At 49.7% G+C, this 22,843-nt stretch overlaps 7 protein-coding genes across 7 annotated transcripts; 4 read left to right on the top strand and 3 right to left on the bottom strand.

Moving 5' to 3' along the window:
* Positions 1-484: 484 nt before the first annotated feature.
* On the top strand, positions 485-2,469 carry ABOM_004494 (Zn(II)2Cys6 transcription factor; the record flags this gene model as incomplete). Its single annotated transcript, XM_022531623.1, has 4 exons — positions 485-885; positions 935-1,540; positions 1,596-2,395; positions 2,444-2,469. The coding sequence occupies 4 exons, from the start codon at positions 485-487 to the stop codon at positions 2,467-2,469; spliced, it is 1,833 nt and encodes a 610-aa protein (XP_022390679.1).
* Positions 2,470-5,945: 3,476 nt separating this feature from the next.
* ABOM_004493 (uncharacterized protein) lies at positions 5,946-9,249 on the top strand (the record flags this gene model as incomplete). The annotated part of the gene is made up of 11 exons (XM_022531622.1): positions 5,946-5,996; positions 6,069-6,108; positions 6,174-6,199; positions 6,276-6,606; positions 6,657-6,850; positions 6,907-7,195; positions 7,267-7,406; positions 7,460-7,590; positions 7,641-7,995; positions 8,048-8,204; positions 8,264-9,249. 11 exons carry the CDS (start codon positions 5,946-5,948, stop codon positions 9,247-9,249), a joined length of 2,700 nt encoding a protein of 899 aa, XP_022390686.1.
* Positions 9,250-9,757: 508 nt separating this feature from the next.
* On the bottom strand, positions 9,758-11,668 carry ABOM_004492 (phosphoribosylaminoimidazole carboxylase ADE2; the record flags this gene model as incomplete). Its single annotated transcript, XM_022539392.1, has 3 exons — positions 9,758-9,954; positions 10,029-11,138; positions 11,203-11,668. 3 exons carry the CDS (start codon positions 11,666-11,668, stop codon positions 9,758-9,760), a joined length of 1,773 nt encoding a protein of 590 aa, XP_022390685.1.
* A 294-nt stretch (positions 11,669-11,962) lies between these two features.
* ABOM_004491 (uncharacterized protein) lies at positions 11,963-13,447 on the top strand (the record flags this gene model as incomplete). Its single annotated transcript, XM_022531621.1, has 5 exons — positions 11,963-11,972; positions 12,136-12,181; positions 12,236-12,284; positions 12,344-12,968; positions 13,029-13,447. 5 exons carry the CDS (start codon positions 11,963-11,965, stop codon positions 13,445-13,447), a joined length of 1,149 nt encoding a protein of 382 aa, XP_022390684.1.
* Positions 13,448-14,051: 604 nt separating this feature from the next.
* Positions 14,052-17,594, bottom strand: ctpA (Cu(2+)-transporting P-type ATPase CCC2; the record flags this gene model as incomplete). Its single annotated transcript, XM_022531620.1, has 1 exon — positions 14,052-17,594. The coding sequence occupies one exon, from the start codon at positions 17,592-17,594 to the stop codon at positions 14,052-14,054; it is 3,543 nt and encodes a 1,180-aa protein (XP_022390683.1).
* A 1,670-nt stretch (positions 17,595-19,264) lies between these two features.
* On the top strand, positions 19,265-20,320 carry ABOM_004489 (COP9 signalosome complex subunit 7; the record flags this gene model as incomplete). Its single annotated transcript, XM_022531619.1, has 2 exons — positions 19,265-19,523; positions 19,611-20,320. The coding sequence occupies 2 exons, from the start codon at positions 19,265-19,267 to the stop codon at positions 20,318-20,320; spliced, it is 969 nt and encodes a 322-aa protein (XP_022390620.1).
* A 736-nt stretch (positions 20,321-21,056) lies between these two features.
* rgsB (putative RGS domain protein (Rax1)) lies at positions 21,057-22,299 on the bottom strand (the record flags this gene model as incomplete). Its single annotated transcript, XM_022531618.1, has 3 exons — positions 21,057-21,293; positions 21,350-22,076; positions 22,145-22,299. 3 exons carry the CDS (start codon positions 22,297-22,299, stop codon positions 21,057-21,059), a joined length of 1,119 nt encoding a protein of 372 aa, XP_022390621.1.
* Positions 22,300-22,843: the final 544 nt, after the last annotated feature.

Below are 22,843 nucleotides of genomic sequence, written 5' to 3'. Positions count from 1 at the left end.
ATACCCGCCTTACTGATGCGCCTGAGGCTCCCCTCCAATTGATCCTCTGCCCCTTCTCTCTCAGCATGCACCATTAACCTTAAGAAGCATTTGACTTGACAATCTAAAACCTAGAGCTAACCGGACTTGCTAATTTGATTGATTGTGTCAGTGGCTCCCCCCTCCCCATCAGATAGGCGGCTGTGCCTAGCCTACATTCTCTATACCCCCTTGTTTCGGCCGTTTTGACTGATGTCCTCAGTTGGCAGATTCGGTTATGCTGATCTACCTATGAAAGATAACTTTTGATATACCCTCCCCTGTATAGCTCTTTTTCTGTTTGCGACATCCTTAGCTTCTGATCTATGTAGGTAAAACTATCTTCCAACCGTACGTTGTAATCACGAGCTGTGCCCCACGCCATGTCCAAAGCGTGCACATATTGAGATCGACTTGCTCTTGTGTTAAATTATGACTAACTGATGTTTAGATAATATGTACCGATATGACGTCTAGTGCTTCTTTTCTGGATAAGCCACTGCTCAAAGTCAGCCGGCCAGTGGCCGCATGTTCAAGATGTCGGACGGCCAAAATTAAATGCGATGGGAAGCTGCCGGCCTGCTCCGCATGTGAGCGAGTAGGGAAGGCGAGTACTTGTTCCGGCGCAAGTGATGAGTTCGCTAGAGGGAAAGAGAGGAGTTACGTTGCTTCTTTGGAAGGCTACTGCGAAAGACTCGAAAGGAAAATCGCAGACCTCCGTCGCCATAAAGAGTCATTATCCGTTGATGGAGCCGGTTTCGTCCGGGAGAGCTCAATAACATCGATGTCGTCTGCAGGCACCGTTGGGCAGGCTCACCGAAAAGAAATATCTGATATCGACGACCTAGTTGGAGACTTTGGCTTTCTGTCTGTGGCTCGGGTTCCCTGTAAATGTATTTGCTGACAGCATGACTAGATCTGTGAACGCTACCTCCAGAGATTTCCATGGAATTCAATCTGATACTTCATTTGCAAATCTACTCCTGTCACTTTCTCTCGCCGAGCCTATCCCGAAATTACCTTCACAGCCACTGCCAGCACGCCATGAGATTACACCACTTTTGCAACATTACTTTGATAATTTGTTCACTCAAATGCCTTTCTTCAGTGAGACAAATTTCTGGACCTCCGTGGATACTGTTTATCAAGCTGGAGGTCGCTTTGCCAAGCCTATTGACCATTGGTTTCTTCGTTTGGTGCTAGCAATCGCTTCTGCATCAATATCTCATCAGAGCGGGGATAGTAGTCATCAGAGAGCTTTATCTTTGATTTCGGGAGCTTTACCGTTCGCCGAGGATGTTCTTCGCCCTGGGTCTACTGTGGGCATTCAGGCCATACTACTGCTTGCCCAGTATTCCCTCCTTGATCCTAAACATTTTCGCGTGTGGTACCTCGTAGGAATGGCCGCCAGAGCCCTGGTGGATTTAGGTTTACACCAGGATCCCCCTTCGGAGGTTCTGCCGGCCGATGAACATTTGGATATGCGCCGGCGTGTGTTCCACTGCGTTTACTGTATGGACAGGTTTGTTCTCCTCTGCCCTGAAAGATATCTTCAAATGGTTAACTTTTATGTGAAGGAGTGTGAGCACTGCTTTGGAGAGAACTTTCTCATTGTCGGATGACTCTATGAATGTCGCCCTGCCACCCACATCTGGGTCTATGATGACAGGAAAGAGTCATATCTTCTTACACAGCTCGAGGCCTGCGTGGAAAATAGTCGAAATTAGGGAGATCCTCTCCTCGGCTTACCAGACAAAGTATTTTAATATGGATGGCTTGCCTTTGGAGTCGACATGGGTACTGTGCTCAAGAGCTCGGGAATGGTTCGATAATGCCCCTAAAAATGTGCCCAACTATTTCCCAATACTCTACAGATCAGAGCTACTGTATACTACTATTATAATACTTTCACCCACGCAGGATTACTCCAGACTATGTGATTACGGAAAAGTGTTACTTTTCGATCGTTGCATACAGTACGCCGCCGAACTTCATCACATTCTGGAGACACAAAACTGGTTGCCTTTAATGACCTCTCTCGATATCCGACGAATATATCAGGTTGGCCAGCGACTTGTGGATATACTACAGCAAAATTTCGAACTCGTCCTGAGCCCGTCAGTGCCCGTGCTTCCCTCTGTATTCCATGACATTACAAAACCGCCTATGTTGGAGGCATGTAATACTGTCAACTGCCATGGTCGTGCTATTGAATGCTTAGGTCACATCCAGAAGCTACTACAATTTGGCGCGGTGAAGTGGGAACTCACCAACCTTCTCGAAGGTTTTCAACAGGGCTCAGCACCCGTTTGGAAACAGCTGATGGATACACCCGTTGCCTATCTCCCGGGACCTGGTGCCTACATGGCTGGCCCATGTACGATTCTACCTAGCGTGGGGGCTGTGTATTCTGACCTTCCTTTAGGGCATTATAATCCTAATGCCCGGTGAAGGACCGTCCACAAAATTTCCTTTTCCTATTCTTGCTCTTTGCTGGTTACTCAATATTGCTTCCTGGTTTTGGTGGCAAGGTCTCGCCATCATCATTTCCTCCCTTCGAGCTATCGTGTTGAACTCTTCGCCTATCGTGAAAGCCCTAAGTCCCTGACAATCCAGCTGTTTGAGCCCAGTTTTTAAGCCTTGATTGACATGTTGATCCTTATCCTCTTCTTTCATCCTTGTCCATTTTTACAAAGCAACTCAGTCACTGTATGGTGCGGAATGAGCGTGACGCAGCAGGTGAGATTCAGCAGATCCTCGTGTGTGAACTACGACATGCGTTTCAAGGGCTTCTGCAAGGAATCAAAGAACCAGCGGTTCAACTGTTGCGGTATGTGGTAATATTGAGAATCTGTGAAGCATATAGTCTTCTCCCGGTACTCCCTCACTTCCTGCGCCCCATCCACCCCTTTCTTTGCTTTAGCTATCCCTCTTGTATGTGTGTGTATATATATATATATATGTGTATGTGTGTGTGTGTGTGAGAGAGAGAGAGAGAGAGAGAGAGAGAGAGAGTGTGTGTGTGTGTGTGTGTGAGTGAGTGAGAGTATGGATGCTTTCGTATTCCCAATCAATCAATAAACCCTGTACCTACTCTTCTGTACAGGGCGCAGGTGCGTGGTCTCAAATAACCCTACCACAGGACCAAAATCAATGTACTCCACACCAAAGTCACGGATGCTGTGCATTGGAGTAATGGCTTAACATGATGCCGCTTTGGCTCATTGCGTACATTTCCAGCGCTTGCCTTCCTATTCTGGCATGTTTCCCCGCAGGGTACTTGCTCTGGATAGAGGAAACCCTCCATCGCAAAGAACCGAGGTCCATGGTGTAGTACGATATGCTTTTGGTAGCAGGCCTAGATTTTCCCCTTGTTCATTGCTATATACCATTTTTCCTGCAGTATATGCTACATATGAATAATACTTTCTTGGTAAGTGGAATGTAGAGCCTAGAATCATGGAGCAAGTGCTGTGATCATCTACTAGACTCAAGGGTATATTTGACCCCCCATTTGAGACATGAATCAATGTCCCACCTGCAGGATCAGGTTCTGGAACGTAAAAACAGGGCTGAAAGCTTGAGTGAGCGTTGCCCCCACTTGGGCCTAAGATAGATCACTCACTATTATTCGGGAATGCCGAGTGTGGAGAAAGGCATCGTGGTCTGTCCACTCCAATTGCCCAATAGACTGGTTCGATATCCCTAGTGTCTTCTTTTACGAAGCGTGGAAAAGCCTAAGCCTTCCTAGACGGGGTGCACCCTTTGCACCTAACAGACCAATTCTTTTACCTCCCCCATTTGACATAACGGGTTTCACTTTATGTGTTGACTTTTTGACTCACGAGAGCACTGTCCTGGTGCAAATCCAACTCTCTGCATGTTTTGTCTTTCTGTTCTTTTTTACTTCTTTTCCTTGCTTAGCTAACGAGATATCGCAAGGGGCTTATTACATGCCCGGCAGCCGTGTCGCTGCTTCTATTAGTGAAGCAATCTCCACACCATTACATTACGTGGTAATCATTCAGTACCAGAATATCCATGACAGATGGGCTACTAACCGAACAGTCACGCAATGCAATAACCGTAGCGAGCATCGGCATCGGCTTACGGTATCAGTCAAGTAGTTGCTTACCTCTTGGGGGCAGTGGTTGAGAGAGCAATGCCATCAGAAAAAGGATAAATCAAGCAGGAATGCTTTGACTGGGTTCACTTAGACTGTTACTGAAATGTGTCTTCTATCTTTACCTTCCCATGTCTTCTTCTATGCCTAACGGTCTGTACCGACACACTTAGAGCCGATGTAATAACATACACTACTCGGAATCTCATCACCGTAAGGCGAAAGCGTAAATGCAGAGGTAAACGCTGACAGTACAGGCCAGTCTAAGTGACGGGTGTGAGTGACAGCGTGCTTCTTGGTGTATTCACCCAAAGACTACCGAAAGACAACATGAACATGGAAGAAAGTTAACGGGAGAGATGGACAGATGCACCTTTTTCTACGTTATCCCAAAAATTGCCGGCAGCTCTACTGTAGTCGAACTCTGTGGGCTTATCTTTGGACAGGGTTGCTCAAGCGGCTATCTACATTATGAGGATTTCAATTTCTACTTGGTATTTGGTACATGTATATATCTGATTTCCCCCCTTCCTCCCCCCCAACAGTTGAGGCTTAAATATTGAACGTAGAGGGCGCTACGCCTGGGACCAGAAAGGGCAATGCCTCAAGGGTCCACATCTGGACCATCAACTCTACTGTGTATCCTGTGTAGTAGTAGCTCTGGGTGTGTATACTATGAAAATTAGCATACAGCTTAACCTTAAAAAGACCAACTAGGTAGCATTAATAGTTCCACCAAGGGTTCTCAGGCAACCCCAGGGAAATCCATGTTGAGCATGAATGGAAATCGAGCTGCAGGTGGTGACGTCATTGTGATGCGTTGCCGCCGTCCCGAGTGGAGAGAGTCCAAGGGACCGACAGAATACATAGATACTTCTACTCGTACATACTACTATGTAGTATACATCTTCGTACAGAATACTAACAAATACTCCGTACGTGCTTACCCTGATGAAAGTGTCGGCGATTAAAGGTTGACGTCGAGTTTTAGCTCGGGGGTCCAATGTCCATGATAGGGCGCCCGTTGACTCCATCGTTACCGCATCGTACATACTACTTAGTAGTACGAACCTCATGGCGCTGATCCACTTCTCGGCCGGTGGTGTTAAGGTTTGATGATCTTCTCGCGCTTTTCTTGATATTGCAGAGGGAGCTCCAGGAAACCCACTGCAGCTCTTCGTCATCACCAGATGACCTCATCCATCCATCGGTTTTCTTTAGCACTCAATAAGGGGGGGGAAGGAACCCGAGATGGCCTCAGGGACCAGGCATCGAAAGCTTTTCCAAGGATTGAACGGATTTTAGGTGGCTTTCTTAATGTAGCAAATCCGTACCTGTAGGTAAAATTGATCAAAATCGAATAAAATTCAATCAGTCCAGCAGCCACGACACCGTGACGTCAATTGTTACAATTCCGCCGGACGGCTGTCTTCTTGCTTGTGAAATTCCCCCTGCGACTTGCTTTCCTGCTTTCCTGCTTGATATATAATCCATTCCCACCTTCGTCTCCACTGTTGGTTGTAAAAATCTCCCACGGTGTTGCATTCCAGTCAAAACATCCAAACCCCTAACCTAATCCGTTTGCGTCCTTCATTCCCCGTGATACCCTCAGCGACGTGACGCCCTGTTTCTCCCTTGTAATCTATCCTTCTCTCGACTCTCCCTTGGCTGGCGTCTTGACTGTTTCGGTTTCAGTGGCACGTTTCAGACCTCCCAGCAGTCCCTCCATATCTAATCGTTAATCTTACGTTATTAATACCCCTCTCCATCTCGTGAGTACCGGGAGACAAGAAAGCCTACAATCATGTCTTCCCGGCTGGTCAATCGCCCTATCGATACGAAACAGAGGGACAAGGTGGGTTGGCGGCGCATTCTATTTCTATTCGGGGAAGAAAGTTCCATGCTAACCCAAATCACTCGTCTATAGGATATCAACCAGAAGCTGCAACTATATGGGATATACCAAGGTAAAACCCCTCATGTCGAGAAGAGATAGTCACATTCCGGCCATGTCACTGACCCTGTTTCACAGCGTTCAAGAATGGCAAACTTCCATCAGTGAGTCTTAAGACACCTCGATATAGCACGGCCCCCTCGGCATCAACCCGACGACTAACAAACGATCGTGCTGCAGAACAAGCAATGCGATGTTGCTCTAAACAGCGCACTCAAGTCTAAAGCTTTCTCATCACCATCAAAGGAGTTGTCCGAAGAAGGACAAGCCCTTATTGAAGACGTTCGCGACGTCATTGAGCACGCAAAGCGACTCATTCTTAGCAAGAATGACGGTCAATTGATTCAAGAGTTCATCTGGGAGGCCCAGAGCATCACTGGTGAACATGTCGGAGAGAAGCCAGATGTTCCTTTGAGTAGAGAATCGGCCCAGCAGGATGGTAGGGAGGCTCTGGAGGGCTTGAAGACCCTTGGAAACCTCCTGATCACCAATGGAGAGTTTAGGAAGCTCTGTACGTATTCTCTTGACCCATGGAACTGCTATGTTATTAACATGTGAAAGTGAACGATGCCTGGATCCTTGTCCGCGATATTGCTGGCGATGCTTCGCAGAAAGCCGCCAACCAGGTCCGGCCGTCAGAGGAACAGCTGGCACAGGTTGACCAGCCTGCAGAGGATAACACCTGGCATGAGAAACCTGACTATTCCAAGCACAAGGATCAGTTCACTTCTCGTTTCAGGAAGAACAGGGCTACTGTAAGTTTTAGCTTTTACGTATGCAGATTATTACGAGCAGTATTGACAGTTGAAAGGCCGAGCAACAAGCGAATGAAGTCGCCGACACCGCAGTCCGGGCTGCAGCTGGTGACCAGCGGCAGGACTCTGCTGTGGAAATTGATGGCCGTACTGGCGCCGCCGCAGGTGCTGAGATGACCAAGGAAAAGCTTTCCGAGAACATCCCTGAGGAGCAAAAGTCCCGTGCCCGTAATCTTGCCGGTAAGACGAAGGGCTACCTGTCGAAGAAGATGCCCAAGGAACGCCGCGAGCAAGCTATCTGGCGCATGAAGAAGATGATCATTGAGATCCAGGGCCGTGCCGATTGTGAGTTACCCAGATTGAATAACGAACATCAAGCTTGGTGACAAAATGACAAGCTAATGAGTCTCGTTTAGATCAACGGGCCATCGAAACATTGCTGTCTCTCGCGGAGAAATATGGCAGTACTACTAGGGATGTAACCCAACAGGGTGCTGGAACTGTCAAGGGTACCCGTGGCACTGACAAGATCAGCAATATGGAGAGGAACCTACGGGTATGCTCCTTTGAAGCGCAAGCACTCCGTCAGTTACTGATTTTCTGTCGCAGGTTCTGATCGAGCGGTTCGCCAACAGCACGTCCTTGGACGACCTCTTTGACTCGCTAGAGAATATCTATCGGGATGCAGACAGAGATCCTGAGCTCAAGGGATGGTTCAAGAACATGGACACATTCATCCGGTATGTCTTTGCCTGAGGATTATTTGTTAAGGCTTCACTAATAGAAACAGAAAATCCCTCCAGGAACAAGGCTATATTATGCAGGAGGACTGGGACCGCCATTATGATCAGCTGTCCGACCACGGCCGATATTTGTTACGCGAACGCTACAGGGCCCATACAGACCGCATTCTTGACGAAGTCAAGTTTATCGGTGATCAGTTTGCCCAGGATCCTCAGAACAAAGCCTTCGGAGAAGCGGTTGAGAAGCTGTTCACTGATCTCGGTCGGGACTCAAGTGGTAATGTCTCTTTAAAGCCACACCTACTTACGGACCTTCGAGATGTCATTTTGCCTGGCATCTTTGAGAATGTCCGTTACGTTCCTATCCCTCGAATTGAGGTGTCAGACCCCATGGCTGATGTGGTAAGTTTACCCCCGTCGAAGGAAGTCCTGGTTCGGCTTATAACCTCTTTAGGTCGTGGAAAACCTTGTCGTCGAGAGTGATAACTTGATGCCGAATGTTGTCGAGTTCGGCAGTGACAACTACCTCCGTTGGGGACGAAAGAAGATCAGCAGCAAGAGAGACAATAAGATTATGATCTCTGTTTCTGGAATTCAGGCCGACTTGCGAGGTAAGTCTGACTCGACTTATACAACAACTATAAGCTCATGCTAACTCTTAACTTTTCAGATGTCAGTTACTACATTAACAAGAAGCAGGGATTTCCTGCCCTCACAGATCAAGGAGTTATGGATATCTTCTTGGGCGGAGATGGCTTTGGCTTCAAAATCACAGCTTCCAATGCCCAAAAGGAAGACCGCCAAAACTTCGTGAAGTTGGACAAAGTGTCCGTGAAGATCGACTCCTTCAACATCAAATTGAAGAAGTCCAAGCACAAGGCTCTGTTCACGATCTTCAAGCCATTGCTTTTCCGCACCGTCCGCCCCGTCCTGCAAAAAGTCCTCGAACAGCAGATTCGTGATGCGTTCTCTAGGGGAGATGCTTTTGCCTATGAGATCCACAGCGAGGTCAAGCGCGCAAAAGAAGCCGCCATTGAGGATCCCGCAAACACACCCAACATCTACTCCCGCTACCTGGATGCCACGCGCGCTAAGATGGAAGAGAACAAGAAGAAGGCCCTGGCTGTCGCCCAGCGCGCCTCTCACACCAAGGTCCAGACGGCAACGACGCTTCACGATTCCCTTTTCCCCGAGATCATCCTTCCTGGTGGCATCTCCAGCAAGGCCACTGAATACAAGGAGATTGCGGAGAAGGGCGAACGTTGGGAATCACCTATCTTCACTATCGGCGATGCAGCTGAGTCCTCTAACATCCCAACCCCGGCTGATATCACCCGCAAGCCACACACCACCGCCCAAGGTCGTATAGCCGATGAGAACGTGACCAACGGCAGCGCAACAGCTAGCGGTGCTCACACTTCCAACGGTTCCACCGCCGTTGGGGCAACGAACGGCTCCGCTGCGGTTAGAGGAACAAATGGAGTTACCAACGGTGCCACCAACGGTGTCCACAAGGCAAACGGTTACGGTGCCCGCGGATTCTCCGACCAGGTCGACAAAGCCTTCACTTCAAATGGCGGCTACAAGGCCACCCAGGATGGTGTTACCGCTACCATCCCGGGAGCTGAACATGCTTTCAATCCCCAGACTGCTTAAGAGGTTAGCCTCGCATACGGTTGATCTATGACTTCCTTAAGGTGTATCCTATGCTGTCTATATGTTTTTGATATCCCAGTTTCAGTTCGTATTTGTGATTTTGGTCATGTTACCCCCTTGTGTTGAATTGTGGACTAGTGGGTATGGTGCTGGTAACTTATGATCATGGTTCTGATGTGCCATGTCATGTACTTTCTCTAATGTATTAATGCTCTATGGTTGTGTCTTGTCACAAGGTACTTAGTTAATCGAATCTTTTAATCTGCTCGTACAATATCTTATGCTAAATATCCTGTAGGCATGTAGCACTACCAATACAGCAGATAGCCTTAGTAGACCGTAGATAACAATAAACCTGGAGCGGTCGGTACTCAACAGATAAGAGAGGATACAATAATCCGAATAAAGAATAACTACGGATCTCCAAAAGACATAACTACCTAAATTTCATCAGTACGTCGCACGTCTATTTTAACATCTATTAAACCAACTTTTCCCAGTCCCCTTTTCACATTTGCTCGAAGTATTTTTCCCAACCGAGCTCGCGCATCTTAGTACCCTTGAAATCGAGGTTCTCGGTCTTGGCCTGCTCAGCATACGCCTCCACCTTGCGCTGGATGGCCGGGTCAAAGGAGCCCAGGATTCTGGCGGCCAGGAGAGCGGCGTTGATGCTGTTGTTGATTCCGACGGTGGCGACGGGGACACCTATAATTATGTATTAGTGAATTTTTTTTTTTCATAAGAAAGCATCAGTTGGAGATTATCATGGTTGGACATACCTCTGGGCATCTGCACGATGCTGTACAGACTGTCTACACCATCCAAGGAGCTGCCCTTGACCGGGACGCCGATCACGGGAAGAGCGGTGTGAGCGGCGGCCATACCGGGGAGATGTGCAGCGCCGCCAGCCGCAGCGATGATAACCTTGATACCGCGGGCAGCGGCACTCGCGGAGTACTCGGCCATGTACTCCGGGGTGCGGTGAGCGGAGGTGATGTCGACTGCGGGCTCGATGCCGAAGTAGTCTTTAAGAAGCTTGAGTCCCGGGACGAGGGTCTTAAGGTCGCTGTCCGAGCCCATGATGACGGCCACAGAGGGTGCAGGCTTCGAGGGGCCCGACTTCTGGGGCTTGGTCTTGATGTCGCTGCGCTGGGCGCGGATCTCGTCGACCACGTCGATCAAGGGCTGGATGTGCGTCTCAGCTTCGTGCATGGTTGGCGCAGTGACGGTGATGTGGCCCATCTTGCGGCCTGGTTTGGCGGCGCCCTTGCTGTAGAGGTGGATGCTGGCGTTAGGGATGGAGAGAGCATGCTCTGCGGCCTTCAGATGTGTGTCGGGGGCGGCACCGCCGATGATGTTGAGCATGATGCAGGGTTGACGGATCTCCAGGCTCTTGGGAGGGATGGGGAGATCGAGAATGGCGCGGATATGGGTATCAAATTGAGACAGGGGGCAACCTTCAATGGTGTAGTGGCCGGAGTTATGGATACGACTAGCAATTTCGCACAGGATCAGACTGTCGTCTTCGAGGAGGAACATTTCGACACCGAAGACACCCTTTCCTTCGAAGGCTGCGACGGCCTTACGGGCTAACTCCTGGGCTTTCTGGTTGATGGCGTCGGATACGTTGCGCGCAGGAGCGTAGACAAGCTTGCATATCGAGTCTTCTTGGACGGTCTCGACGGTGGGGTATGACAGGACATCGTCCTTGGTCTTCACGACCATGACGGCCAATTCCTTTTGCATGCTTAGCAATCGTCTCCTCTTGGACAATATGGGTCGGGTACTAACCATCTTGAAGTAGGCCCACTTCTCTGCGTACAATGGACGGTCCTTAAGCGCTTCAAGGGCCTCGGGGATATCCTCCTTGGAGTTAACACGATAGTTTCCTAGGCACAATCGTACATATTAGCCGTGAAATAGTGTATATGGTCATCGTCAAGGATGACTCACCACGTCCGTCGTACGCCATAGTCTTCGACTTCAACATCATAGGGTATCCAAGCTGTTCGCCAACCTTGGCCAATTCTTCGGGGGTGTTCTCGGCCAGCTCACGGTGCTCCGCCATGGGAATACCATATTTCCGCAGATGCTCCTTCTGGTTGAACTTGTTCTGAATCGTCCGAATCGCTTGCCAACTGGGTTCGATCTTGACCTGAGAGGCGATCTCCTCCAGGGCGTAGGTGTCGACATGCTCAATCTCCGCCGTCACAACGTCGCAGGTCTTGGCCAGTTCCCGAACGGCCTCGCGTTCCTTGAATGAGCCGGTAACGTGGCCATCGTGGCTGCTAATCTGCTTGGCCGGGGAGTTCTCCGCATCGAGTACGTTGCATTGAATGTTCAGTCGGTTGGCGGACTCGACCAGCATGCGGCCCAATTGGCCTCCGCCGAGGATTCCTACCTTAGGAGAGTTCCACATACTGGGTTAAGGTATAGAAAGAAGTTGATTCGGGTGCACAATGCAAGTGGAGAGACGCAAGTCCACACAATCTGGAGAAAGTGAATCAGGAGCCCCTCTTCTCCGCCTCTAAAAAATTGGCCCGATAACCGTCACGTGAGGCTATTGATAAGCGTCTGCACGGGCCAATAAGGCACGGTCGCTACCCGCCTCCCCGCCCGCGCGCCTACGAAAGCTCCGGCATTATCGTTTCGCATCGTATCGCGTCTGATTTCAACTTCACCTCCTTGACCCTGGGTTTTCGCATTCGGGAGGATGTCTCTAGGTATGTCGTATCTGTGTAGCTGTGATTTAGCTCCCTAACCATTGGGTTTCTGAATGCGATGCACATATCTTCAACCCATCCCACTTCGTTCACACCGCCACGTCTTCCTTCCAGATGCATCTGTTGGAGCTATGTTAATAGCTAACTGAGATTGTCCTGATAGACGAAGAAACCCTGGAGACGGTCGCCAATGGCGGCTCGATAGACTTGTATGCTAGACATTGCCACCCCACCCTTGACTAACCACTGACGTCCTATTCCAGTGAGAAATGGCCTAGCATGGTAGAACCGTTGCTCGAACGATTGGAATATGTGCGCGTCTCCCTCCATCTTGTTCTCGACCTCTTAATTCTAACTGGAACACCGGGTAGATCGTTTACAATGTCTTCCCCATGCCCCAAGTGTCGCCAGAATCCACCGCACCTATCTCCCAGCCACAGCCAACCTCCAGCCTCTCCACCTCCTTCCTGCAAGAGCCCAATTCAATACCCACAAGCAGCAATAAAGAGAATGCCACCCCAGCAGACTCCCAGACATCCACACAGCCCACAGAGCCCTCGGGCGAGCGCATTCTCGACACACAGCCTCAGTCTTCTGCCAGTCCAACTCTGCCCACTCCCCTCCATTTACTGCTAGACTCCGCCAAATCAACATTGAGGTCGCTGTTCAGCACCAAGCCACCGCATACGATCCAAAGGCTCGCAGAGCTTATCATCCGTCCTAACAAGCACTACAAGACCCTTCCCGCTTACTTGCGAGCGGTCGACCGCGTCGTGTCGGTCACTAGCAGCGCGGATATCTTCCCGCTTAAGACCCACGCAAGCGGGGACCAGTCGAATGGTATTCTGAATGGTGCGGAGAGTGGACTGATGTTTTCGGATCATGCCCTCGGTAGCGATGAGTCCTTGGGCGGTGCTCTTCTCACCCCCATTCCTTGGTTGGGTAATGTTGCTTCTCCGGATGCTGAGGATGAAGGTGGAGCTTCTCTTCCCGAAGGTACCTTCTCCCATATAGGCTCTTAATCTATAGACTGAGTATCTGCTGACATGTCGATAGATCATGACGCTATGTCTGAAGCAGTACCACAGCAGCACCCCCTTCAGCAAGAAACCGACGGCGCCGCAGAGCCTGTACTTACCCATCCGACAACATCGGTTATAGAGAACGAGGCGATGGAAGACACTGGACCCCAACAGACGGACCCCTCAGAGGATATTCCCCATGCTCGGGGTCCCCGGATACTAGGAGTAGAGGACATGGGCTTGCAAGACGGCAAGGGAGTCGAGATGACGCTCGAGAACGAAGAAGCCAACAGCAACTCCGCCGAGGAAAACGGCCAGCAGGGCAGTGATGCTAACCAGACTTCGACCAAAGAAAACGCAGATGGAGACGGAGACATCACGCTAGACGACGCCAAAAACGCAAATGCAGAGGTCGGCGCCTCCACGAAGGGAGATGAGCAACCTAAACCCTAGTTCGAAAATTGGAATTGGTATGACTTAGTTGAACAGTTTCTGCACAGGAACAAGCTACACACTTTTCGTTATTTGACTGAGCTTGCGTTGTTTCATGATTGACGATCTGAAATATGATTCGAGCGTGATGCAGGTCTTTTGTCTCCTTTTCAACCTTGTTAATGATGTGATGTGCGCCATGTACGCTGGTATATTAAGATTGATGATATTGTGTAGCTGGTAGATAGAAATTCAGAGAAATACGTGAACATATAACCCATTGCTAGGGTGTGCTGTAAGCATTGCCGGCAGAAGCGCTCTACACACTAACGGGGCACCAGAAGCTACCTCGCACTACGATCATTGATCCGAGTAACCCAAGTGTAGATAGGTATCATTGACCAAAACGCTATAAACATAACCAAGAGGTATCGTATCAATCCAAACAATGAACATACAGTATAGCCAACAAACCGAACCAAACAAAATCAGGCAATTCTCCAGACGGATCGTCAGATAGCCCCAAAGAAAAGGCATGCTTCTAATCATGCTAAATGTAGTGTATAAACTTCATAATCAATAATGCAAAAAAAAAAAAAAAAAAAACCTACAGATGTAATTACGCTTAAACGGCAGGTTCGACGGTCTGCAGCGGGACGTAGCCTTCGTCTGAGTCCAAATGACCGGATGGTTTACCAGTAAAGAAGGACCGAATCCTTGTGCCTTTGATCCATCGCAACGGTCCGCCACGACCACGGGATCCACTGACGGAGAGGGCTGCTTCCCACCAGCTTTTGCGGGAGCCACGGAAGCTGAGGCTGCCCATTTCTACCTGTTTCTCGAGCTTCTCGGCATCCATCCAACGTGGTCGGCGCCAGAATTTGAGGAGGAGGCTGCTCACCACGACCGAGATGCTTGATGCTGCCATTGCTGCGCCGGCTGCCATGGGGGGTAGCATGTATCCACCGAAGGGGAGGAATAAGCCCATGGCGAAAGGCAGACCAATGACGTTGTACATGCAAGCCCATACGAGGTTTAACCGAATGCGGTTGAAGACTGCTCGAGAGAGTGACAGACTCGCGGGCACGGACAGTAGATCGTCGGGTCGCATCAGAACAATGTCGGCCGCCTCCATGGCGACGTCTGTACCAGAAGCAAGCGCGATACCGATAGAAGCAGTGGCCAAGGCTGGGGAGTCGTTGATTCCATCTCCGACCATGGCAACTCGTTCACCTGATGCTTCTAGTGAGGAGATTATAGACTGCTTGTCGGAGGGAGAGACAGATGCGTGGACAGTTTCGGGCGAGATGCCAACGGCGTTCGCGATGGATATAGCGGTAGCATGTGTATCGCCTGTGATGAGTGATGTGGAGATACCCATACGATGCAAAGCTGCAACCGCTGCTACTGCGGTTACCTTGACAGTGTCCCGGAGCAAGAGCGTTCCTGTGTACTGGTTATCAATTGCCACATGGATTCGCGTAATCCCAGCAGGAACCTTTGATGTTGTCGTATCAGAATCCGTGGTCTCGGCAGATTCAGGCACTGAGATGTCTCTGGACCTCAAAAACGTGGCATTTCCAATTAGGACGCGGTACCGGACGCGCTCCGCACTAAATGCGGGCTCGACCAAGGCAGATATACCTTTTCCAACACAAGCGTCAAAATCACCTAAGCTTCCCGGCAGCCCACCGTCATCAGAATGACCGGACTCTGTCTTAGCTGCAAAGAAGATTGCTTTGCCAATAGGATGTTCGCTGTTCATCTCTGCGAGGCCGACAATCAGCCACCAGAGTTTACGACGCCATTCATTCGAAGTCCAGTGGCGTTCAATCTTGGCCTCAGCCACGCTCATTTTCCCAGTAGTCAAGGTTCCGGTCTTGTCGAAAACCACATGAGTAATCTTTGTGGCGGCTTCAAGAATAGCACCACCTTTGACGAGAATTCCTTGTTGGGCACCAACACCAGTGCCAACCATAACTGCCGTCGGAGTGCTAAGACCCAGGGCGCAGGGACACGCGAAGACAATGACCGATATGCACAGTTTCAGGCAGACCATGAGCTTACCGCCATTATCATCCGCTAGGAAAATCTTAGGCGGGTGCGGTAACAAATGGCTCATTACCATCCAACCAAAGAAAGTGATCAATCCAAGGCTAATAATCGCTGGGACGAAATATCCTGCAACGATATCAGCCATGCGTTGAATAGGTGCCCGGCTTGTTTGCGCGTCCTGGACAAGCTTGACGATTTGACTTAATTGTGTATCTTTGCCCGCCCGTGTTACCTTGAAGTCAATAGAACTCGTGCCGTTCACTGTCCCAGCGATCACGGCGCTACCCTTGGCCTTGTGAATTGGCAGAGCTTCACCAGTAATCATGCTTTCATCAACATAGCTTTCACCTCGAATAACGATGCCGTCTGCAGAAACTTTATCTCCAGGGCGAAGAACGACAATGTCGCCGACCTCAATCAGTTCAGTTGGGATAACTTGGTGTCCTGGTCCAGGCCTTTCATTATCAGATGTTGACCTCTGCTCGCCGTTATCGGTTCTAAAGGATTCCCATTCTTCTGCCATCTTCTCTGCCGCAATTGGGTCATCGTAGATAGTTGTCATTGATGGGGCCAGCGACATAAGCCGAGAGAGCGCGGCGGAGGTTTGTCCCTTAGCCCTGTTCTCCAGCCAGCGACCGAGTGTTATGAACGTTATAAGCATCGTGCTCGTATCAAATACTGTGCTGGGTCGCTTATGAGGCGCGATAATCAAGGCCATCACCATTGTAAAGACGCTGTAGAAAAACGCGGCAGATGTACCCATCACGATGAGCACATCCATGGTCGGCGAGCGATGTTTTAGAGACTTATAACTGGAGATGTAAAACCGCTTCCCGACACCAAACTGCACTGGAATGGTGAGAAGCAGGCAAGCAACATCTCCAAGGTAGAGGCCAGGCATTAGCTGTACATTGCCAAAGTCGAGAGGGCGAAGGTACATAGGCAGTAACATATTAATGACAAACACAGGAACGGCAAATGAGACAGAGAACAAGAAGGAGCGCTTCCACTCCTGGACCTCCTTTGTCTTGGACAGGGATTCCAATTGCGCGTTGGTGTCATCCGTATCCGCGAGTAGGGCGTTGTATCCGGCGGCTTCAATCGCCCCCACAATTGAGCGAACCCCGATTACCGAACTGTCATAGGATACCGTTATCCGCGAAGTAGCGATGTCCACCGATGCTGAGGATATACCTGGCTTCTGAAGAAGGGACTCCTCTAGCGCACCCGCCGAGGGTGCGTCTCGCAAGCCATGAAGGCTCAGCATGACTCGGCCGACGGCATTCGAGACAGGAGCTTGCGGCTCTGAAGACAGAATGGTCGCTTCAAAACCAGCATCGTCAATCATGTTTACAATGCTCTTCGACGGTAAAGCCACGGGATCATGAGTGATGATAGCGCGCTCAGCGAGCAAGCTTATATTGAATTGGACCAACCCATCCACGCCATTGAAAATGTTTTCTATACTTGACGTGCATGCGCCGCATGTCATACCGTCTATAGAAACAGTAGTTACCATCAGTCGCGACGTAGTTTCAGTGGTCTCCTGGGAAGATCCGCTCTGAGGCGTAGTGGTGTCCAGCACCTTAGCGCCAAAGCCACGGTCTTCAATGATTTCCGCAAGCTGATCGGGTGTAACAGTAGATGCATGGTGTTCTACAACCGCTCGCTCCGAAAGCAATGAAACATTGACTGATCTCACGCCAGCTACCTCCTTCAATCCCCCTTCGACCGCTGATGTGCAGGCACCGCATGTCATCCCTTCAATCGCCAACGTGGTGGTTGAGGCCATTGATTTTTTCTCCTCGACTGTGGCTGTACCACCCGATGGGCCCGCTAGACTATCTGTAGAGATAACCGTCGCATCAAAGCCGCTATCCTCGATTATTTCGGCGACTTTGTCCGGCGATAGTACTTTTGGATCGTGGTGTACCACAGCCCGGCCCATCATCAAGCTCACCGACACCTCACCAATACCATCGACGCCTTTAAAAGCGCCCTCTACTGCGGACGTGCACGCGCCGCACGTCATTCCCTCCACATTTACAGTGGTGGTTGCCATGTGCGCTGGCGATCGGGCGGCGGAAGAGCCATCAGCCTCGGCGCCTAACATCGTGGCTTGTCGGGGATCAAAAAAAAAACCAGGCAAGGGAAGCCAGGTTCAGGCGTGTCAGTGCATAGGAGCAGCTTGCCGGCCCTTTCAGTTGAAATAAGAACGCAGCGATGTTAGCGCTTAAGAACAAAAGACGTCAACTAGTGGTTCGATAGTAGGAGAGTCGAGACGGATGTGGTCGGAAGTACGGGTGGATCGATCATTCAATTTAATCCTCGCCGAACTGGATTTAATCTTCGCCGAACTCCAATGGGGACGAAATCAGTGAGCCGAGGGGGGTTCCGTCTGGTTTTCAATGATTTGCATATGCACGCAAAAGAAAGAGGAAATTGCTCTATTATAAATCGATGCCAAGTAATAGCTATTGTCTAAGGAGGTGGGGGGGGGAATGCAAAGTATATCGCAAGCTGAGGTCGAATGTAGCCACCGGTACACGTATTTTACCAACAAGTAGATTAGATCGGATCCGAGATAGATTGCCTTTCAGCCATCAGGTCCCTTTCCCTCAAAGTCTCCCTCTGCTTTGTCCAAGGGGTTCTTCCTGGAAAGAACGGACAAGGACGACAAAGCTCATTCTTTGAATGTTTGCGGCGAAATCTCCTTCCCTACATTCCAGCCTGTGAAGGGGGTTGGGATTACTAGTACTTTAGTCAAGGATTGATGTGCATTCGCAACTTGTCCACAGTGGACGGTCCAGTGGATCATGGAAATCGACTGGATTCGCAGCCTTACCGTACCGTACGGGTAGAACACGTACTTTTCCTCGTCAGCAGCGTCCATGGGTTGGGTTCCGGAAATAGACCACAATAGGTAACCCAGAAATGAGCTCAGGGCCAACAAAATGGAATCGGTTGGTAAAGAAACTAGCGAAAGAAAGAAAGACACTTTCATCTGTCAAAATAATCATCGTTGTTAGTTGAAACAGAAAATCTCCACGTCAAAAGAAAGGGCCCTGACCGTGAAACAGTTCAGAGCCTCTACTGTTTCATTTTAAGCGCTAATACCTGATATCCTCCATGCTGTTCCTTTCCGAAGTATATTAAGGGTGACAATTGCTCCTGAGATTCTGACAAAGAATGTTCTCAAAGATTTTATGGGATTCATCTTTTCAACTCTATGCGATGCAGGCCCCTTGATGACTATTCTGTCGTCTCCTTGCATCCATTTGGAGGACCATGCGCTCTTCCTGGCATATTGGGCGCCATGAGGTTTCCAAAGACGGGTGCTCGGTATAATAACTGCTAAGAATCGGATAAAAGTTCCCTACTGGTGGAAAACTCCTCTAATTAATCCAACGGTTTAAATCTGTTATATTTGTATTCAAAGACATACCGGAGGGAAAAAAACAAAAAAAAAAAAAAAAAAAAAAGGAACACTGGACAATGATAAGAGTAAACTTCCCGATATAGCCTAGTTATCATATGTGGGGATCAATGTCATTGTTTGCATCCCAAACAAACACTCCATTCGGGACATCAGTTGGATATCATCACCATTGCTTTCAGCAACACCTTCCATTCACCCCGACGGACTGCATAGTACCTAAGTGGCAATAGAAGTGATTTGCATGGATTAGGGAAGACTCTCTGTTAAGGAAAAATTGCCGGACAATACCGAGATCTAGCATATCGCTTGTTACCGACGCTCGCCAAACAATCACACCAGCCCCAATGGATCAGACACACTCCCGGGCCATGGAGGCCCTCCAACCCTTCGTCCACCTGGCCAACTCGAATAGCGCTACATCGCCCAAATTTGTCGCCAATCTGATCACAAATGCCACTTCAAGTCCGAACGCTTATGTATTCGCAGAGCTGCTAGAGACGCCCACAGTCCAAGCCCTCCGGTCAAAGGACACCCCCGTGGAGTATCAAGGATACCTTACACTTCTGGAGATTTTTGCCTGGGGTACATGGCAGGATTATCAAAGTATGCCCCCACTGAGATCGACCCTAGTCTCTTGGAGTTTAGGAATACCTGAGCATTAATGATTTGATTAACACATTTCGAAAACAGCAACGCCGAATCTCCCTCCGCTTAACAATGAACAAACCCTAAAGCTCCGCCTTCTATCTCTTCTCAGCCTATCTGCAACCATCAAGCCGCTTACATATCAGACCCTCATGGATGCACTCTCAATAGCAGCTCCCTCCGAGCTCGAATCACTCGTCACAACCGCCATCTACTCCTCTCTTATCACCGCCCGTCTCTCCCCGGCGACGAGCCCCCCGACCATCAATGTGACCTCTGTCGCACCCTTACGGGACGTGAAACCTCAATCACTGACAACGATGATCTCAATCCTCACACAGTGGGAGACCCGCTGCGGCGACGTCATCAGCGACATCGAGGCCGAAATCGCCAAGATCAAGAGTGACTCGGCAAAACGGCGCGCGAAGGAGCAGGCTCGGTCGGTGTTGATTGAGCAGACGTTGTCAAACTGGGGCTCAGATGGGGGTGAGTCAAATTCCCGGTTTCCAGGATCCAAAAAGCAAGGTTGGCACGGAGGTGTAAAGGGTGGTTCCTCAGGGTTCGTTGGCAATAAGCGCGAGTTCAGCGGGGATGACTTTGATGATGGATACTGGGACAACGGTGCTGATGGAGCCTATGATTCACAATTTTCTACCTCAAAGATGGATATTGACCAGGGCGCAGGATCGTCCGTTCTGGGATCAGCGGGTGCTGGAGCTAGACATGCGAAGCGTGTTTTGGGGAGGAAAACCTAATGTGATGATGAACCCAAGTGATTGCCATCTCTTTCTCAGATTACGAAACACTCTAGATCTTTTTGACTGCTAGGTGGTTGAAGCAAGCACTACGTACGAACGACATGTCAACGGCCTTCTCGGATCCTGAACCTTTTTTTTCTTTCCCGTCTTGCTTGTAGAGGTTGGGCGTCAGAATATATTACTCCAATTATTTATGTCACACTGTATAGCCTAACTATCATGCACTTAACACTAAACCAAAAGGCTCGCTGAAGGTCGTTTAACGGACAATTTTAGCAGAAAAGGGGTATTCTCAGAATGTAAATGGGCAAAGAAATAAAGGGAAAAAAAAAAAGGTGGAGTGCGGGAAAAGGAAGCCGATATTGACAGAGCAAAGGCATACGGACCACGACCCAAAACTCAGCGCATTCAGATCCATAAAATTAGGATACCATGTCAGCCGATCATAAGGGTTCGAGTTCATGAGTCCGTTGCTATGACGGGGGATAATATATGCATTTCTTTCGCATGTTTGACCGCCCTGTTCAGTGCAAGAAGTCGCAATTTCCAGAAGAGCTGGGTGGTCGGAGCCAAAGCCACATCAGATCTTGTATGCCAGGCTTCGTAGTCACATGATTAGATCTGCCGGCTGTGGTCAGCCGGATTACAACGTTCACATTAACCTTCCAGTAGAGGCACCAGAGTGAGACCTAGAGACTTGGTCCAGAATTTGGCATATGTGACGCTAGTGAGCTTAGAGCATGGTACCAGGAACAAAAATGAACAGAACACTGAGCGCGGTGGCGACGAATGCAGCGATTAGTATGGTTGCCGTGGCGCGTTTGTTCAACAGCTTTCGCACATAAGGTTCACGGATCGGCGACCAGTTCATAAACGTGTATTCGCTGTATCCGAGAAATGCCATGACGGGGTCGATCTTGTACTGATATGAGACAATAAAATAGGATGCGATGATAAAAGGAAGTATCAGCTGCATGACTGTTAGTGTCGAAGCGCAGCGAAACCGGGCAACCCACTACTACATACCCAACAACGGATGTGCCTTGGCTTGTCGCGGAGGACAACGTAGAAGGCACCCCAAAATCCGCCACCAAAGCTTATTAGCGCAAAGGCAAGACGGGCAACGGTACTCAGAGGGACGAGGTTACCCAGGGCCTTCGCCTGCAAAAACCCTGGGAATGCATCGCGCTCCATGGCCTGAAAAACATAGTCTTTCGCGGGATCGAACACTTCTGGGTCATCTCGGCCATCATCCTCAACCAAATTGATAATTGTAGATACCATATCCTCCGGCAGTACAATTTCTCTTTCTGCACCCGGAAGCAGGTATGTGTACAGAATCTTCTCTGCACTTGCACGAATGTCGGCCCGTGCCACAGTATGGCCGGGCGACGTAGAATCGTTTCGCGTTCCAAAGCTTGGGCGAGGTGGCTGTTCATTAGATGGTGTGCGAGCGGCGTTCTGTGAGGCAAGGCTGCCTTGAGGCGAGTGCCCTGGGTTGTGACCATCAGAGCGCAGGAATGCCGATAGTCTTTGATCGGCGTCCTGATCATCCAACTCATGATTGCCGTGGCGCAAACCAGAGGGTCCAGCTTCCACCAGCGGTATATCGCCGAACGTCTCGAGGTTCCCTAAGGCATCAGAGGAGCCCTTGCTATCCGCTTTCTCCAAGTCGGGAGTGGCTACTAGAACGGATCGGCGTAACTCTCGAACATAATGACGGCACAAAGACATATGCTGCGAAACATCGAGCCTAGGATTAGGGTGGTTAGAAGCTTCTCGGGCGACGCAATGATATGCCAAGGTGTGCATGTATCGTACCAGAAGTCCAGATAATCGACCGAGCGCTGCTGGTCCCGCATGTAAATGTAAAACGAAAAAAGATCGACAGGAGCTAGTGTACGACGGCTAAGGACTTCGAAGAGAGTCGGGAGCCGATTCCGCTGCTCCAAGTCTGTAAGCGAAGGCGACGCCATCTTTGAGAATGATAGTGGTGTCGAAGAGCGAGATCGGTCTAAGAAAAGGGGAGAGAACGTCGCGGTCGGCTTGTGCGAGGGATTGGCCGTAAATAGACCTGAGGGGTTCAATTATGATTTCAATGACAGTAAATAGAGAAATTAGAGGGCGAGTAAAGTAACGAATGACGAGGGAAATGATTTGAGTGCGAAAAATGGGCAAAATCCGTCATGAATAATCTAGAATTTTGGAGCCTGTCCGTCACAGAAACCCCTGGCGAGGGGAGTTAGATGAGGGTAAACAAACAGCCACCGGATCGCAGCTGAAGCCCAAAAATCAGGCACAATCCATTCAGTAGCCCAGCAAGGAGCGCAAGCTGCAGAATCCACAGTGAAGAATTAGAAATAGCAATAGAAGCATACCAGCCTTCGAGTAAAGCCTCTAAGAGACTTGTGATGGTTGGTTTCTTTCTGCACGGCTGGCAGCCCGCTAAGCCCAAACTAACGGCCCGCCTTAACGTTGATCCGAAATTAAAATTGGCTTGGACCCACGGCCCGATGATCA

Source organism: Aspergillus bombycis (genome assembly GCF_001792695.1).
Source record: "Aspergillus bombycis strain NRRL26010 chromosome Unknown contig00027, whole genome shotgun sequence".
Lineage (NCBI taxonomy): Eukaryota > Fungi > Ascomycota > Eurotiomycetes > Eurotiales > Aspergillaceae > Aspergillus > Aspergillus bombycis.
Note: the sequence above shows the minus strand (reverse complement) of the source record. Positions and strands in the feature narration are given on the sequence as shown.